General features: G+C 39.5%; 1 protein-coding gene across 2 annotated transcripts in view; it reads left to right on the top strand.

Annotated features, from left to right (window-relative positions):
• Positions 1-19,112, top strand: part of Cdh17 (cadherin 17) — a 65,478-nt gene that overhangs the window by 24,396 nt on the left and 21,970 nt on the right. Inside the window, exons 4-11 of one of the 2 annotated variants that reach the window (XM_046464765.2) lie at positions 5,678-5,812; positions 6,632-6,770; positions 9,663-9,821; positions 9,917-10,116; positions 12,376-12,507; positions 12,807-12,957; positions 15,337-15,552; positions 18,897-18,973. In XM_046464765.2, coding sequence (XP_046320721.1) covers positions 5,678-5,812; positions 6,632-6,770; positions 9,663-9,821; positions 9,917-10,116; positions 12,376-12,507; positions 12,807-12,957; positions 15,337-15,552; positions 18,897-18,973 — 1,209 coding nt within the window. Of the gene's footprint in view, positions 1-5,677; positions 5,813-6,631; positions 6,771-9,662; positions 9,822-9,916; positions 10,117-12,375; positions 12,508-12,806; positions 12,958-15,336; positions 15,553-18,896; positions 18,974-19,112 lie in introns of those variants that run through there. The other variant, XM_058585618.1, reaches the window with a different exon arrangement.

Below are 19,112 nucleotides of genomic sequence, written 5' to 3'. Positions count from 1 at the left end.
TTCCCTGCTGCTTTCAAGATTTTCTTTCTAATGTTTGATTATGATGGGTCTAGGATTGGGTCTCTTTCAGTTTATCTTACTTGAAGTTTATTGATCTTCTTGGGTATGTAGATTGGTGTTTTCTCCAAATATGGAACGTTTTCCATCATTTCATCTGCAAATGATCTTTCTTCCCCTTTTATGTTTCCTTTCCTCCTAGGACTCTTATTAAGCATGTGTTTGCTTGATGGTCTCTGGGGCTCTATTAATTTTATTCTTTTGTCTTTCTGTGCTTCAGGGTAGATAATCTACTTAAGTTGACAGATTCTTCTGTTGGCTCAAAGCTGCTTTCAAGCCCCCTCAAATAGAATTTTCATTTCAGTAAATGAAATTGTCATCTCCAAAAAAATTTTTAAAGAAAATTTCTGTATCTTTATCGACATTCTCTATTTGGTGAGACATTGCTTACATACATTCTTTTTTAATGCTTTTATTAGTACAATATAGTTATGTATAATAGTTGGGTTCATTTTGACATAGTCACACATGTATAAAATTTAATTTGCTCCCTTTCAGGCCCCACGTCCTCTTCTTTCCATCCCCTCTCCCCTCCCCTTTACTTTATTCACTTTCCTTTACTCAGTTGGTCTTCCTTCTATTTATCTACTTATTTTTAATTTCTGCTGTATAGATATGCACAGGACAGGAGTTCACTGTGGTATATTTGTACATGCACATAGCATAATTTTGTCAAATGCATTCCACATTTCTTCCCTTTCTCATCTTTCTTCCTTCCTCTTCTATTTCCTCCTCCTACTCCACGGTCTTCCTCTCTCCGTAGGATATCTTATCCCCATCCATCCCCCACACCTCCTTTCCCCCTTACTTTGCTCTATCTTCCACAAATGAGAGAAAACATTCAACACCTGATTTTCTGAGTCTCTCTCACTTCAGTTGGCATCGTTCTCTGTTTCCATCCATTCACTAGCAACTGCCCTAATTTCATTCTTATTTATGGCTGAGTAAAAATACATTATGTGTGTGTATGCCACATTTTCTTAATCCATCTATTGAAGGGCACCTGAGCTGGCTCCATAACTTGACTATTGTGAATTGCACTGCTCTAAACAGAAATGTGGCTGTGCTGCTATTGTATGCTATTTTGGTTCTTTTGGGGAAATACCAAGGAATAGGATGGCTGGGTCATCTGGTGCTTTCATTCCTCGTTTGTTTGAGGAATCTCCACACTGCTTTCCAGAGTGGTTGTACTAATTTGCAATCCCACTAACAATGTATGAGTGTACCTTTTATCCCACATCCTTGCCCATTTATGATTTATATTTTTGATGATTGCTGTTCTAATTGGAGTGAGATGAAATCTCAATGTAGTTTTGATGTACATTTTCCTGATTGCTGGAAAGTTGAACATTTTTTTCATGTTTGATCATTTGTATTTCTTTTTCTTTGAGAAGTGTGTGCAGAGTTATTTTGCTCATATTGATTGGGTTATTTGTTCTTCAATGTTAAGCTTTTTGAGTTCTTCATATATTCTCTTCATTAATCTCCTGTCAGAGGAGTAGCTGGTAGAGATTTTCTCTCATTCTCTGGATATTCTCTCTTCACATTCTTAATTTCTTTTGCTGTGCAGAAGTTTGTAAGTTTGAAGCTATGCCACTTATTGGTTCTTGGTTTTATTTTTTTGAGTATTAGGGGTCTTGTTAAGGAAGTCACTACCTATGGCAATATGTTGGAGTGTTGACCCTCTGTTTTCTTCTAGCAGTTCAAGGTTTCTGGTCTAATTCTGAAGTCTTTGATCAACTTTGACTTGACTTTTATGCAGATAGGTCTAGTTTCATTCTTCTACATGTAAATATTTGGTTTTTCCAGCACCATTTATTTAAAAGGCTATCTTTTCTTCAGCATATATTTTTGGCAAGTGTCAGATACCTGTAACCACGTGGGTCTGCCTGTGTGTCTTCTATTCTGTTGGTCTTCATGTCTATTTTGATGCCAATACCATACTGTTTTTGTTATAGCTCTGTGTTATTACTGAGATCAGATATTGTGATACCTCCAGTATCACTCTTCTTGCTTAAGATTTCTTTGGCTATTCTGGGAACTTTGTTTTTCCAAATTTTAGGGACTTTTCCCCATAGTTCTGCGAAGAATGTTATTGGTATTTTGAAGGGATTGCATTGGCTATGTATAATGCTTTTGGCAGTATGGTAATTTTGACTATTAATTCTGCATATTCAGGAACATGGAAGGTCTTTCCAAATTTTCTAAGATGGTCTTCAATTTCTTTCTTCAGCATTCTATAGTTTTAATTGTAGAGGTCTTTCACCTCCTTAGTTAGATTAATTCTCAAGTATTTTTAAAATTTTAATGTGAATGCAATAGTTTTCCTGATTTCTTTCTTAGCAGAATCACTATTAGAGTATAGGAAAATTACTAATTTATGAATGTTGACATTATGTCCTACTACTTTGCTGAATTTATTAGCTCTAGAAGTGGAGTTTTTTTGGGGGTCTTCTACATATAGGATCATGTCATCAGCAGATAATTTGACTTTATATCTCTTTAAGTTTTTTCTCTAATTGCTCTGGCTAGAGTTTCAAGAACTATATTGAGTATGAATGGTGAGAGTGGACATCCTTTTGTTGTTCCAGATTTTAGGGGAAATGCTTTCATAATTTTTAGGTTCAGTATGGCTTTGGATTGGTCTCTTTATAATTTCTAGGTGAATTCCCTAATTTCTCCAGCATTCTAGCATAAATGGGTACTGGATTTTATCAAAGGCTTTTTCTGAATCAATTGAAATGATCACATGCTTCTTGTCCTTAATTCCACTTTTGTGGTGAATTACATTTATTGATTGGCATATGTTGAACCAAGCCTGCATCCCTGGGATGAAATCCATTTGATCATGGTATCCTATCTTCTTGATGTGTTTTTGAATCTGGTTTGTGAATATTTTATTAGAATTGATGTGCATCAGGGATATTGATCTGTAGTTCTCATGCTTTCTATTTTGGCTCTTTAAAGATTTTTTTCTTTTAAGTTTTGAACTTATTTAAAAGAAATGATTTGAAGTGTTTATCTAATAAATCCAACATCTGAGTTTTCTTAGGGATTATTTCTATAATTTATCTTTTATATATGGACGTACTTTCTTGTTTACTTATGTCTAATAATTTGCTGAAAATTTGGCATTTTAAATAGTATAATGTAGCAACTCTAGAAATCATATCTCTTCCTTTTTAGAATTGTTATTGCTTGTTTAGTGACTTTCATAAACAAATTCTGTGATGGGTGGCCACTGAAGTCTCTGCTCAGTTAGCATAGCATCCAGTTAATGTCCAGATACAGATTACCTTAGGTGCTTTGCACCAATACATCTCTAATCCTTACCAAGGTCTGCCGCAGCCCGGTGGCTGGGCAAAATAGCCAGGGGGGCGGGGTGACGAGCAACTTGTGAAGACTGATACAGCAGGAGTGGGAGCCGTTTATTGTAGGACCGGAGGGGTATATATACATTACACACAGCTTATCTTAATTAACATAAACTAGATACAGCAGTCAACCAATAAGGAATTTCCACACTTACTGGCTCACTGGCGTTACTTCACAAACCACTCCATCTGGCAAAATGCCAGGCGCCATCTTGACTTGTTTACAGACCCTAACAAAGGGCCACTGGTCCATGTTGGGCACACCTTCAACAGTTTGTCATCAGTTTATAACTCTGCCTTACCCTTCACATCCTTCTCATGTAGAGCCTCAAAGTCAGCCAAAGATGAGGGAGAGGGCCTTCTCGGGACCTTCCTGGACATGTTCACAGCCCTGCTCATGAATGTGAGCTTCTAGATTCCTAGGAACAAATCAGAGATTTTCAATTTTCTATGGATAGCTTTCCTCTCAGCTTTTCCTTTAAAATTTTTAGTTGATTTCTTACTTGCTTCAGTTACAGAATCAGGCAGCTACGATGTTAAACAATAGCTGATGATTCTTTTCATCAAATGCCCCTGGGGAAAAAAAAAATCACAGTTGGAAAGCTCTGAGTCAAGTCAAATAAAGACAGGCCCTGTGAGTAAGTGCTTCCAGGGGCTGCCTGACAGGTGAGATGATGAAGTTCTCTGTTGGGTTTTGGGGAAGCTCCAAGCCCCTTCTGCCTGCTCTATGGTACTGTAGTTATGAAGTTGCTGATTTTCAAGGGCACTTCAGGTTTTAGGAAAGCACAAAGGGATTAGGCAAGGCAAACTACCACGAAACTTGATTCTTATTGATATTCAAGAGGCTTTTTTTTCCCCTTATAAACATGCCTTGGATTTCACAAGCATTGGTTAATTCCTGTGGTTCTGAGAAAGTTGATATTTATAATATTTGTCAGTGTGCCCACTGCTTTTATGGAGGAGTGGTTTTGTGCCAGCCTTGGTGCCACCTCTTCCACTGATGTCTGCATCTTTTTCTTTAAACACAAATTCAACACTTTTATCTATTAACTAAATAAAATATCAATAAGAAGATATGCACAAAATCTCTTTACTCAGTTTGTTTGTTAGTAATATTATGGGTATTCTTGTATTTTTTAAAACTTCCATTTTTTGCCCACTGACATGAATATTTTTGGTACTGTTACAGCCCAGCATGGTTTTACCCTTATGTTTTTCTGATACTTTGCATCATGTCATTCTATTTGTCTTCATAACGAACCTCTTAATGATTAATATTCTATCAAGTTTGTTATAATTTCATTATCTTTTTTTTAAAGTTTTCAACCTTACCCAGTATCGGAAATAATAATATTATTAGTAGTATTCTATATACTTATACGACAAGTATATAGAATTTATCTTAAGGAATATTTGAAAACAGTAAAGTTTACTATCAAAAGCTACAAATATTTTATTGCTTCAAGTTATTTCTAAGAGCATTATGTGAATTATATTTCCATCAATGTGTTTTATTTACAGCCTTATTAACACTGGCATGATTATTATAAAATTTATTAATATATAAAATATATTTGGAATTATTAAGGAGGGTAAAAATGTTTTTAAAATTTTATGTAAAGTTTCTATTTTTGTGGTCTTTAAAGGTTATATAGCTATCACATGAATAGTGGATTTTTATTTCTGAAAAAGAAAAGAGGCCATCTAGCATAGTATTAAGTTGAAGCCACTTATGAAATCCTCCCTGAATAGTAACATGTTTCTTAATTTTATCAAAAGTTTTAGAAGTACTAAATGACATCTTTTTACTCTAATGCTACCTTTGAAAACGTTTCTCAGATGTAATATTATAGCTTTCAGATATTCCACGAAAAATATCCTTTAACCTCATTAATGCTTTAATAATCTAATAATTATTAAATTATTTTAATAAATTAACAATTGTTAATAAATCAAGTATTTTAACAAATTATCAATCATTCAAATAATTATCAATTAAATATTAACAAATTCTGCTTTAAAGCATTAATGACTTTTGTCAATGTATGGAATTATATATTGTTTTCTGAGGAAAACATATTTTGAATTGTTACATAATTAATGCACAAGCACAATTTTAGACTGATAACTATTAAGGATTTCTTAGTGATTACATGAATGAAAAGTCTGCTTGAAAATGGTGAATTTCTGGAAATTCCACAACATCATTTTTTCTTGCAACCTAATCTGTTTTTGCTTTCTCCCAGTTTAAGGCCAATCCTCCTGCAGTCAGTTTTGAACTAACTGGGGAAACGGACAACATATTTATGATACAATCAGATGGACTTCTCTATTACGTTAGAGCACTGGACAGGGAAACGAGAGCTACTCACCACCTCCAGGTAAACTGAGACCAGATGAAGGGCTCTAACTCTAACCTCTGCAGCACCCTTCATCCTGGGAATCTCACTGGTACCCTCATCCCTGCATCCCGTGACAACTCTTCTGACATTAGTAGCATACTTTGTGAACCTCATATCACCATTTTTTTTTTAACCAACTACAGCAGAAGTAGTTGGTTGACCAAAGTAAATCAATTTATGTAGCTAAGACCCTCAAATGACCTCCTCATGAAGGCCCTGTTCAGGCACCGGGGCCCAAACCAAGCCAGTGTTGCACTGATGTCTACGTGCAGCTATGGGGTGGGCCCTAGACTCACAGCTTAGTCAGCCTCCATGCTGGGATGGAGCTCCTTTGGCCTTGGAGAAAGCAGAAGGAACTCAGGGTCTCCAAAGACCCTGATCTTTCTCTTTCCACCATAGTTTTCATGGTTGGTATCTGAATACCTAGGACAGAAAGTTAACCGGAAAAAGAGCAAGCCAATAGCCTCCTCTGGGCACCTTCTAAAATGGCTGTGCTTTGGAGGCCACCATAACAGCTCTGTAAGAAGACATGCACTTCATAGGCTCAGAGGGTTCTCCTTTCACCACTTGAAGTCATTTAGAACAGAGTATGTTAGTGCCCAGCACACCCCGCTGCTAGAAGGCTTCTGAGATTAGCCAGGCTTAACTAACTGGACCTCTCTTTTAGCAGCTATCAATTTGGGCTTTTGTGGGTTCTTCCTTTCCTAGTTTCACCAGGCCACTGTAATTTCCTTCAAATGATTTTTGGACATGTAATGTGATGTCTCATGAAGGTGACTTTATTTTCCTCAAAATCAGATTTCAGCCCTGGATGCCCAAGGAGCTACAGTGGAGGGCCCAGTCCCCATCACCATAGAAGTGAAGGACATCAACGACAACCGACCCATGTTTCTCCAGTCAAAGTATGAAGGCTCAGTAAGGCAGAACTCTCGCCCAGGTAACAGGCAGGAGCCTGGAGATGTTTGTGGAAAGACATAAGGGATCAGGTAGAGGAGGCAGCTAATGTCATTCATTAAGCACTTACTGACTTATTTGAATTTCACAGTCATCTTTTAGGAGTTGTTTTATTATCCTAGGGTTTCTCATCTGTCCTTGGCACTATTGACTTTTGGGACCGGATAAGTATTTGTTTCTTGGTCAGGGGCTATCCTGTGCATTATAGGATGATTAGTAGCCTCTGTGACATCTACCCACTACATTTCCAGTAACACTCCTTCACCCTAAGCTGTGACAATAAAAATGTTTCTAGACAGTGCCAAATGTCCTGGGGGAGGGGAGCAGAACCACTGCTTTATGGTGAACTTGAAGACACTTTAGAGTTCTAGAACACCCTAGAACAATCTGGAGAAGTGAACCCATTCTCCAATACGCTTACAAGAACCTCCATGATCATAGTCACTGTGGGGTCCCAGTGATGGTTCATTTTTTCCCTCTGTGCTCCATTGACCTTCTACCCTTCATTTCCACAGAAACCCTCCCTAGAGGCATCAGTGCATACAGCAGGCACCAGTGAAGTAACATCCATCAAAAACAGGGCACAAAACAAAGATGAACTTCCAAGTTCTCAGACTCTTGGCCGTGACTCACATCAATTCTACTTTCATGTTAATCTTTTCCTTTTCTCAGTCTTCAGTGCCTACAACTAATAACTTAGGAAGCAAAGTTCCTTCCACTTTATTACATAGAGCAGTTCACAGTCCCTGTCCCATGTCTGAGTTTGCATACTATAGACTGCCATGTAGAATTCTCCATGCCTTAATTTTTTTTTCTTTAATAATAAAATCTTCTAGAGAAGTGGTTCTCAAAATTTTTGTACCTGGGACTCTTATATTCTCTTGAATTTTTCTGAAGTCTTCAATGAATATTTAGACATGTGGGTTAAATCCAATGTCTTGGTCAGAATTTAACAGCTGTTTCTCTGGGGGACAAAGCCCTGATTTGTGGCATTTGCCAATATCCAGGATATAAAAACTCTCAAGCTACCAATGATGCTACTAATTGACTCACAAAATTTTTTATTTTAAAATTTGTTCTAATTATATATGACAGCAGAATGCATTTTGACACATTGTACACAAATGGAGCATAACTTCTCATTCCTCTGACTGTACATGGTACAGAGTCACAGGGGTAGGGTAATCATACATATATAGGGTAATAATGTCTGTTGCATTCTACTGTCCTTCCTATCCCTCCCCTCACTCCACTCTGCACAAAGTTCATTCTTCCCTACTTCCCCGTACCCCCACTATGGAACAGCATCTGCTTATCAGAGAAAGCAATTGGCCTTTGGACTGGCTTATTTCATTTAGCATGATATTCTCTAGTTCCATCCATTTACCTACAAATGAAATAATTTCATTCTTCTTTAAGGCTGAGTAATATTCCATTGCATATATGTACCACATTTTCTTTATCCATTCATCTGTTGAAGGGCTTCTAGGTTGGTTTCATAGTTTAGCTATTGTGAATTGAGTTGCTATAAACATTGATGTGGCTTTGTAACTGTAGATGCTGATTTCAAGTCCTTTGGGTATAAACTGAGGAATGGGATAGCTGCGTCAAATGGTGGTTCCCTTCCAAATTTTCTGATGAATCTCTCCATACAACTTTCCAGAGTGATTGCACCAATTTGTAGTCCCATCAGCAACGTATAAGTGTACCTTTTCCCCACATCCTCGCTAACACTTATTATTGTATTCTTGATGATTGCCCTTCTAATTGGAGATGAAATCTTAGAGTAGTTTTGATTTGCATTTCTTTAAATGCTAGAGATGATGAAAATTTTTTCATGTTTGTTGATTGATGATTGTATTTTTTTCTATGAAATGTCTGTTCAGTTCCTTGGGCTTTTGTGTGGTGTGTGTTAAGTTTTTTGAAAGTTCAAAACTGGTTCTCACAAAGTGATTCCAGTACATCACTGGTTACATCTATCAATATTTACTGTATTAGATTTTTTAAAAAAAGATTTACTAAATAATTTAAAAGAATGTTAAGGAACATTTTAATGAAAGCTATATTTTCAAGACAAAATGATAGAGGAGTGGCATTGTTTTGATCTTTGCAGATTTCTTTGGTTGGATTAATAAACAATTGGGTTATCATAGCTGTTTCAACATTCTGTTGCCACCTGCTATTTTGGGTTGAAGTAATAAGTGAAGAAAAATTAGTCACACAGATATGTAGTAGGGAAAGAGATGCATATTATAATAGTATTTTCAGATAACTGTGGATCATCTTTGGTAAGGTATCAAAACTTGAAGTGATGGTTTCCTAAAGATTAGTTGTGGCTGGGCATAGTGGCACATGCCTGTCATCCCAGTGACTCAGGAGGCTGAGGCAGAAGGATCACAAGTTTAGGGCCAGCCTCAGCAATTTGCCAAGGCCCTAAGCAACTTAGGGGGACCCTGTCCTAAAATTTTTAAAAAGGGCTGGGGAGATAGCTCAGTGGTAAAGTACCTCTGGGTTTAATACCTGCTACGAAAAGAAATTAGCTGCAACAAAGAATATGAAACTACATCAAGCTATTTTGTACTCTGTACTCCTTTACATTAAAATCCATTAAATGATCTTGTGCTTTGAATGGATTTTTACAAAGGCATGAATTTCAGTGCCACAGAATCCTTGAAATAGACTTGGATTCCCAGAATTCCCTGACCCACACTTTGATAAACCTCTCTTAGGGGAAGGGAGCAGAATAAAAATTCATTTCCCCACAGATATGAATCATGGCCCCCTTCCCCCATGTCTCTGCTTCTTAGGGGGTAAAAAAATGGCTACGATTGGTTTGGGTTTCACTTATCTTTTCTGGGTATGTTTTGTTCAACAGGAAAACCCTTCATGTATGTCAATGCTACAGACTTGGATGACCCAGCCACTCCCAATGGTCAGCTTTTTTATCAGATTGTCATTCAGCTTCCCAATGTCAACAATGTCATGTACTTTCAGATCAACAACAAAACAGGAGAAATATCACTTACCCAACAAGGTAAGTCAAGGGATGCTCTCACAAGACTGAGTCGGAGAAAGGGGCTGTCACCTTCTGAGATACTTCCTTCTCTCCCCTACTCTTCTCCCCTGTAGGGTCTCAGGAACTGGATCCTGTTAAGAATCCTTCCTACAATCTGGTGGTCTCAGTACAGGACATGGGAGGCCAGACTGAGAATTCCTTCAGTGATACTGCATCTGTGGACATTAATGTGAAGGAGAATATTTGGAAAGCACCAGAACCGGTGGAGATTGAAGAAAACTCAACTGCTGCTCATCCCCTCAAAATCACTCAGGTAGACCCAGGGACACCTAGCGCCTCCTACAGAAATATCCTTGCTTTGTAGAAACCTACGTACCCCCACGGTCTTCACGGATACATTTATTAGAGATGTTTTTGCAACACATAAAGCAAATAGTTTCTGGTCCCAGGCCTCTGGAGTTTATCATGGTAGAAAACTTGGATTCAAATACAAATTTGTACTTTCAGAGAGAACTTCATTCCCCTAACCTTAAAACACACACACACACAGGGGCTATTTATTCTTCCCTGTCACTAGTATAGAATATGGGGGCTGCCTTAGAGCAGGTCCCATGTGGTGTACACATCATGTACATGCACATGGTTTGAATTTGGGATTGCAAACATTTTTAGACAGCTGGTGTTTAATCTTATGGGAAATTCTTTACCCAATAGACTCAGAGGATGAGGGACACAGATGGGACTGGCCAAGGGTCAGAGTCAGAGCAGGCAGTCTTTCTCCTAGGAGACTCCCTGTTCTGTCTCCTGTTGCTTCTTCCTTCCATTCAAATGGTCCACGGTCCTCCTTCCCACCTCCATGGACGGGTGCTTACCCTGGGACCCTCCTATCTCAGTTCCTGGAAATCCAGTCTGGATCCCACCAATGTCTGATCTTTTCTGGAAGTCTAGGAGGTTCCATGGCCTGAAAGCCGTGGGCTACGGGGAGAGCCCTGGAGTTGGAAGCAGGTGACTGAAACCAAGTTCTTGTTCCCTTAATAACTAATCATGAACAAGCTGAGCTCTTCCAACCCCCAACTTCTCATCAATAAAATGGGGGTGATAACACCTCTTGGGGGATATTGTAAAGATTCATTGAGGTAGTATTTTAAAAGTAAATGAAAGATCTTAATGTTATGAAGAAGTGCTCATCTGTACTTCCCTGAAGATTTTTTTTAAAAATGAGACTATTGTTAAGGGGGTTGAAGTATGATAGCCCATCCCATCATATCTATTATCTTACCTAAAAGGGACTTTATTTATTGAATGTTGAATTAACTAATGTTAACCTCAGAGGGCAAAAAACAAAAGGGGTTCTACTTTGCCAACTTAAGCTTGCCAGAACTTATTACCAAGAGGATTTCAGATTCGGGGCCTGGCCTAAAGGCTGTTTATTATTTAAGTTATTCCCATGAGGATTCATAAATGCTAAAAAGAACTCATGTACTTAGTTGCTCTTGGGGCTTCCAAAGAAAAGAAATTCTGGAGGGCCACACTCTGTTTCCAGGCCCAGAAGAAGTGCTTTGAGTGTTCTGAACCCCATGAAGAAGAGTAGAGAGGCACAACTCAAGGGAAAAAGTATAGGAAGAACTTTTAGGATATAAGAGCAGCTCACTTTAGAGCTAGGAATATAGTCTTTGGCACAGACCAGGGGCGGGGCTTAAATAACTAGCAAGAGATAAATTTATCTCCTTGATGGTTTTCCAAGCTGGTCTGAGAGAAGAGTTTCATGTGGAAATTTGAACTGACTCTAAGACCCTAGGGAAAAAAAAATCTTAATTTTTTACACACGAATTTCTTCATCTATAAATGAGGTGTATCAGTGGCCCCCATTTCATAGGAGTGTTTGAAGATTAAATGAGATATACATAAAAGTATTTAGAATTGTGAATGGCATGTGGTAAACTCTTGATAAATATTAGTAGTAGCGGCAGAATATCTGAAGTGAGGCTCTTCTATAAGCAAGTAGACTGGTCTTCCTATGGAGTCTGTTTATTTTTTGTTAGGTTGTTTGCAGAACAACTGCCCCAACCCCACTTATTTTCAATTACAATTACAGTGGGCAGTTCACTCTAATCCTGAAGACTAAATAAGTCAGGGGAGGAGTGTGCCTTTACATATCATTTGTCTTACTTAACTAACTTCATAGAGAAGAGTCTAAAGTGTCTCCTATTACTTGTCTTCCTTGGTGAGTTTTAGAAGCTCATCATGGGTCATGGTGTGATTCTCAGATAACTACTACAAAGTTCATTGATGTTTCATGAAGGTGAAGTCTCCGTAGTCTAAATTCTAAAAGGAACCACCCACAAACTCTTGAGGGATTTATAAAGAATTGCTTTAGAGAAGAACAATTCTCTGGCTTGCCTTTTTTTTTGATCCTACTTTAGGTTGAAAATGAAAAAATGGGTATTGGTTACTACAGGAAACTACTGATATACAAAGTTATCAGAAATTGAGAACCAGAAATTTGTTTATATCCTTTCAAGTTCCCTTGGTCCAGTATGTCCTTCCTCACGATTCTCTTTGGGCCCTGTAGGTGCAGTGGAATGAGCCAGGTGCACACTATTCCTTATCTGACAGAGACAAGCTGCCAGTACTCCCATTCTCAATTGACCAGGAAGGAGACATTTATGTGACTCAACCCTTGGACAGAGAAAAAAAGGATTCAGTGAGTAAAATGGGAAGAGTTTCACAGATGAGAAGACAGAGTCCAGCATCCACTTACCCTTGGGAGCAAGATCCATTTTTCTTAAAAAAATAATCTGTGTCCTGGACACATAATCACTTGACAAATTCCCTGCACCTCTGAACCATTTGATTTTTTCCCCCTCTTCATTTCTAAATAAATTGAAAATAAGTGGGGGTGGGGCAGGATGGTCAATGAAATAGAAATGAAAAGCTACTTTCTCGGCTTCTTAGAGGGGACAGTGAAGGAGTCTTGTCATAATTCTGACCTTCCTATTGTAGTACACTTTTTACGCCATTGCAAAGGATGAGAACGGAAAACCACTTGCATTCCCACTGGAAATTCATGTGAAAGTTAAAGATATTAATGACAATCCACCAACATGTCCATTTCTGGTGACTGTATTTGAGATCCAGGAGAATGAAGGACTGGGTAAGACCTGTCTGCCCTGTGTTAACTCTGCGGTCTTTCTCCTCTGTCTGGTAAATGGTGGGTGGAGAGACTTATTTGGTGGTCAGCTGTGGCACAGCACAGGGCTTGAATGTACTGTGAGAGTCACATGGGCACAATATTTTATTTATTTATTTTTAAAAATTTTTTATTGTTGGCTGTTCAAAACATTACATAGTTCTTGATATATCATATTTCACAATTTGATTCAAGTGGGTTATGAGCTCCCATTTTTACCCCATATACAGATTGCAGAATCACATCAGTTACACATCCATTGATTTACATATTGCCATACTAGTGTCTGTTGTATTCTGCTGCCTTTCCTATCCTCTACTATCCCCCCTCCCCTCCCCTCTTCTCTCTCTGCTCCCTCTACTGACATTCGTTTGTCCCCCTTATATTATTTTTCCCCTTCCCCTCACTTCCTCTTGTATGTACTTTTGTATAACTCTGAGGGTCTCCTTCCATTTCCATGCATTTACCCTTCTCTCTCCCTTTCCCTCCCACCTCTCATCCCTGTTTAATGTTAATAATCTTCTCATGCTCTTCGACCCTACTCTGTTCTTAGTTACTCTCCTTATATCAAAGAAGACATTTGGCATTTGTTTTTTAGGGATTGGCTAGCTTCACTTAGCATAATCTGCTCTAATGCCATCCATTTAGATCAAGCATTGTTCGGAGAGTATTCTGAAGTTGAAGCTTTTATGACTACCACCCCCACTAATGATTACTACCATCTACTACTACTGCTATCTCCCTGTCACCATTACCACCTTACCAGTATCCTGTGTACATGGATGTGTCATTTGCAAGATTCTTCCACAAATTATCTTATTTGACCTCTAATCAATTAACTTAAAGGACCAAATCTCATCAAGTCTGCTAAAAACTTAAACATTTACACTCAAAGTCAGGTATCCTGAGATAAGTGTAAATAATATTAAATGGGAGTTGAATTTGACCCCTGAACCTCCCTCTCTAGGCAGCAGATAATTTGGGAGGCTGGCATAGGGACTGAAGTCCCAACTATTGTAAGAATGTTATGATTTCTGGGAGTCTTAGGACATCCCTTGTTCATTCCTGCTGTTAGTGTTGAGCCCATGGAGTAGGCAGATGTGTCTTGAATGTTCTGACCTGTTGTGCCACGTAAGCTTCAGAGGCTTAAAAGCCCTGTAGCCTCTTATGACTCATTTCTGGGGCTGTGCTCTTCTGTGGGCAAATGCTCATGTGCCTGTGGACATTCTCACCATTTCCTTTTGGTCTCTCCACTCCTGTCACCACACACCTTTGCCCCAGAGGCTGCTTTCCTGGTGGCTTGCTGGCTGCTCCTTGGCTTCTCCCTCAGCACTCATTTTTTTTTAATTACAGAAGAAGAAAATTTAATTTCTTAAACAACAATGAAAGATTTCAGCTTATGAGTTACCCTAAATCCAGGATGATTTCATCTCAATATCCTTAACTAGTTACATCAGCAATGACCCTATTTCCAAATAAGGTCCTGTATTGAGGTTTGGGGAGGACATAAATTTTGAGGGTGGAACACTATTACTGCTATCTTTCTGTACATCCTGAAGGGAATGCCTTTGAGAAGAAATGGTAAGGGAGACTCAAGTCTGGGAGAACCAGCAGTTGTCTCCCCAAATTCATATGCTAAAGTTCTAAACCCAGTGCTTCAGAATGTGGTTATATTTGAAGATAGGTTCTTTTTTAAAATTTTTTTTCAAATTAAAAAGTTATTATTTGGGGGGATTAGGGAATGGACCCAAAGGCACTTTACCACTGAGCTACAGCCTTTTTTATTTTGAGACAGGGTCCTTAAGTTCCTGAGGGTCTTGCTAAGTTGCTGAGGCTGGGCTTGAACTTGTGATCCTCCTATCTCAGACTCCCCAGGCACTAGGATATTGGAGATAGAATAAAGATAGAATTAAGGTAAAAGGAGGTCCCTATGGTGGGCCCTAATCCACTAAGACTGGTGTTATAATAAGAAATTAGGACAGGGATGTTCAGAGGGAAGATGATATGAATACATGGGGAGAGAAAAAAAGCCATTTACAAGTCAGGGAGAGAGGAGGCTCAGAAGAAAGCAATCTTGTCAACTCCCTGAACTCAGAAAATAAATTTCTTTTAAGCCATCTAGTCCATGGTAGTTAACGGCAGCCCTGGCTAACTGATAATTAAAGTGTTCAACACAGTACACTATGGGAAGGGTTAAGGAAACCAAAATAAACCTAAAATCCTTGTCTTTATACCAAAAATTATTTACAGTGTTTTCTAGGAACCTGCTTATCCTGTGAAACCATTTTTAAGTAGAATCCATGGAGTCAGTATGAATGGATTTCTTCCTTTTTCTCTCCATAGGTAGCAGCATTGGGACCTTTACTGCCAGTGACATGGATGAAAAAAACACTATCAATAGTATTTTAAAGTATAAAATTGTGGCACAAACCCCCCAAATTCCCACAGATGGACTCTTTCTGGTTGAGGAATATACAGGAAAGCTCCAGTTAGCTAAACAGGCTTTGAAGAAGCGAGATACTCCTCAGTACAACCTAACAGTAGAGGTGTCCGACCCAGGTGAGTATCCATCTGCTGTCATGAGTACAAATACGTGCCTTCTTTCCAGTTCTGATTTGTTGGGCTGCTCCAGTGCCTGGCTACGTTACAGAAGGATGCCATTTAAGAATTCTTTGCTTCCGTTGTGAAATCATGCAACACAGAGGCGGGTGTTTTCATAAAGGCCAGAGCTCTAGCTCAGGTAACATTGTTGTGTTGTTCTGCATCCTCCAAGAAGCAGACACCAAGATGGGACTAAATGTACATCCTGAAGGGGATGCCTTTGAGAAGAAATGGAAAGGGAGACTCAGCAGACTGCAATGTAAGCCTGACCCTGATTGAAGGAGACGGGGATGAAGACTGATGGGAATACCCTAGACCACTGAGTGGTCTAAGAAAAGTTCCAAATGGCTGTCTGGGAGTCCAAAATACATTATCTCTAAAAATGAGCCCATCCTCATATCACTGCCTTGCTTAATAACTGGCGGGGCAGCCTGTGGGTAATGAGGCCTTATTACAAATATAGTGTTGGATTTTGTAGCCTAGCATTAGGGCAATCATCAATCAATATCCTAGTCATTGATAGTTTTGCCAGGCACAATTTTACAGCCATCCTGATAAGAGGAAATTAATTGTATTTCCCAGTTCTTGCCTTCAGACTCCATGGGCTTTGTGTATGAAAGTGGGAGGTATTATTTTCTCCTGCCAGCTTCTAGTTGGTCATTTGACAGTGCAGGAGACTTTCTTCCCTGCTCTTTGTACACTTTCAAAACAAGTGGTTCTTAATACCTGGGTCACAAGGCTTTCTGAGGATCTGATGAAAACTGCATTCTAAAGCATACACTTCGACAATTGTGTGCAAATGCAGAAATACTTATTCAGAGACTCATTTCTGGGATACTCAGACTTCTAGGAGGTTGAAAATCCTTCTTTGAGTTAATTAGCACTGAATTCTAGATTGCCAAGGAATTCAGTAATTATTATGCTAGATAGCACTGGTTATATAGGCAAGGAGAAAAAAAAAAAAGCATTGTTCCACTCTGCACTTCACATCTCTCTCCTTTCCATGGAAGTTGATGTACTGGGCGAGGTGAGCGGGTTCCCAGTGCAGAATGTTTGGAACCCAGTAATTTGGCAAATACTGAAGGTCAAATATTTGTTTAGTACTATGTTAAGAAGTACAACAGAAGTCAGTATAGTAAACCATCTGTCTCAATGAAGAGGTGACAATTTGACACTATTAGTCATCCATTCTTTCAGCAGTTATCATTTACCTTATTTGAGGTACTGGTCAAGGTATTGAGGAGACACAGCTAAAGTAGATCCAGTGTCCTCAAGGAGGGCTCATTCTGGGATCAATCAATTGTAAGGACATGTACAAGGCAGCTCACAGAGGAGGGAGAGAGCAGGGAAGGCTTTCTGCAAGAGTATCATTGACCTAAGTTTTGAATAGATATGACAAGTTACAAAAGTGTAAGACTTACTGAGGAGTGGGGATTCCACCTGCAAAGACATCAGGACCTGAGGTAGTTTGAGATTATTGGAGTATAAAGTAGAAATCAAGTTACAAATTTATTTGTGTGCATGAGTACATCTAGAGAAAACATGGACCAGATTATAATATATATCTATATGTAAGTATGTGTGTATTGATGGAATTAATGCCCAATTGTGTACTAATTAGCTGAGGCTATAATTAACCTAGTTTTATATTAATGGCCCTCCTGGATTAAGTGGAAGACCCACTGCTGGCCCAAAGAAAGGTTTTGCAAAGTCAGTGGGGCCAGCAAGTTCAGGACCTGGGATCGGCAAATGTTGGGGGACTGGCCCCAACTTTATGTTGGCCTGCTTATAATTAGATTATTATTAAAGTACCCCTGCCATCCTGTTCCATGCATGGAGTACAAGCTCTAGAGTTAGACCACCTGTGTATAGTTGTCAAGATCCCAGCAGAAAATGAATGACCTTCTCAAAAGGAGTAACCAAACATGTTAAACAAGGATTATTTGTAAAGGTCATGGGCAGGGCTAAGGGAGACCAATAGGAGGTGTGAAGCAGGGAAGAAGGCTTTGACTGCTTTGAAGCCTGAAGGGGTGAAGGGAGGAAGCTTTCCCCAGGAGAGCAAGACCTTAGTTGGAAGCCAGGAAAGAGGGACACCTCAGTCACTTTCCTCCTGCCCCTTTCCCCAGTCCTGTGGGGGCTCCCATTGGCAGAACCCAACTGTTGCCCATAGGGCAGTGACATCCACTGATGATGTTGATAAATCAGTCCTGGGGGCTCAGAGCAGGCAGTGCACGGGGAGGACAAAAGCAGCATGTGGATTTGAATCCTGGCCCCACCACTAGTTAGTTGTGTGGCCTTGGGAGAGGCTCCTCATTTCTGTGTCCCTTGGCTTCCTCCATTTTTAAATGAGAATGATCACAGCAACTACATCATGAAGTTATTGTAAAGATGAAATGGGTAAAGCAGACACTTAACATGGTGCCTGGTACAGGGACGTCACTAACAATTTGTATTGTGACGAGAACCTTGATTCTATGCTTATCCACCTTGGGTAGATAAGCTGAGGCACAGAGACACACCCACATTCACACCTCTGATAAGTGGGATCGAAGAACCAGAGGCTTAACCATTATCCATTATGGTATGCTGGGATTGAAACCCCTAGGAAGAACCTGTCATTTTGCTTCTCCTTCTGGCTCTCTCCTCGGGCATCCCATCCCCACCTTCACTGCATGATGATTTTGGATCTAGGATCTACCTGCTGTCTGACGGGGTCTTTGGCTTGTCAGCTCCACACCTCAAAGCCTGTGCCATTTCCTCAGGGTTCCACAAGTTATCTCATAGCTTCCTTTGGATAATTGTACTACTTTCTCCCTGACTTAGAGGGGAGGGAGTTGGTGCCCTTGAATCTCCCATCCCAGGGGACAGAGCTGATGTAGGACAGAACTGCTTCAAGAAGGAAAGACGACTCCTGGGATGCCTCAAGAAGGCTTTCTGGAATGATAGTTTTACACAGGACACTGAAGACGGCTTATATTTCGCTAGTCAGAAAAGGGTGGCTGCTCTTCCCAGAAAAAACCATCTTCCTCAGGGCCAAGCCTTCCCTAGGGTGAGAGCAGGTGGAGGGCGATGGAAAGCCCAGGAGAACTTCTGTTTGGTTTTTCTTCAGCGCACACTTCCCATGCCTGAGGGTGCAAGTGGGGAACAGAGAGAGCATCCATCCTCTTTCCACACAAATTGCATGTCAGTTGTGAAATTTTGGCTACGGTTGTCACGTCTCTTGCCAATTTTTCCTTACAGGTTTCTGATTTTAATGCATGATTTAATGCAATGAAAATTTCTGTGATATGACTATTTTTCAGGTTTCAAGACCTCCTGTTTTGTGCAAATCAATGTCATTGATATCAATGATCAGATTCCCATCTTTGAAAAGTCAGATGTGAGTAGTTGAGACCATTTGTTTTTTCTTTGCTTTGTCCATGTTACTAAATCCTGACTTCTGGGATAGAAGCACAGATTATAGTTAAGGAACATATCAGACCTGACAGGTAGCCTTGGTCAGTGAACCAGTAATAAAC

This window comes from Marmota monax, unplaced genomic scaffold, assembly GCF_021218885.2.
Source record: "Marmota monax isolate L192 unplaced genomic scaffold, Marmota_monax_Labrador192_F-V1.1 WCK01_AAM20220418_F8-fsc00003, whole genome shotgun sequence".
Classification (NCBI taxonomy): Eukaryota; Metazoa; Chordata; class Mammalia; order Rodentia; family Sciuridae; genus Marmota; species Marmota monax.
The sequence above is the reverse complement of the archived record's forward strand: the minus strand, read 5'-3'. Positions and strand labels throughout refer to the sequence as shown.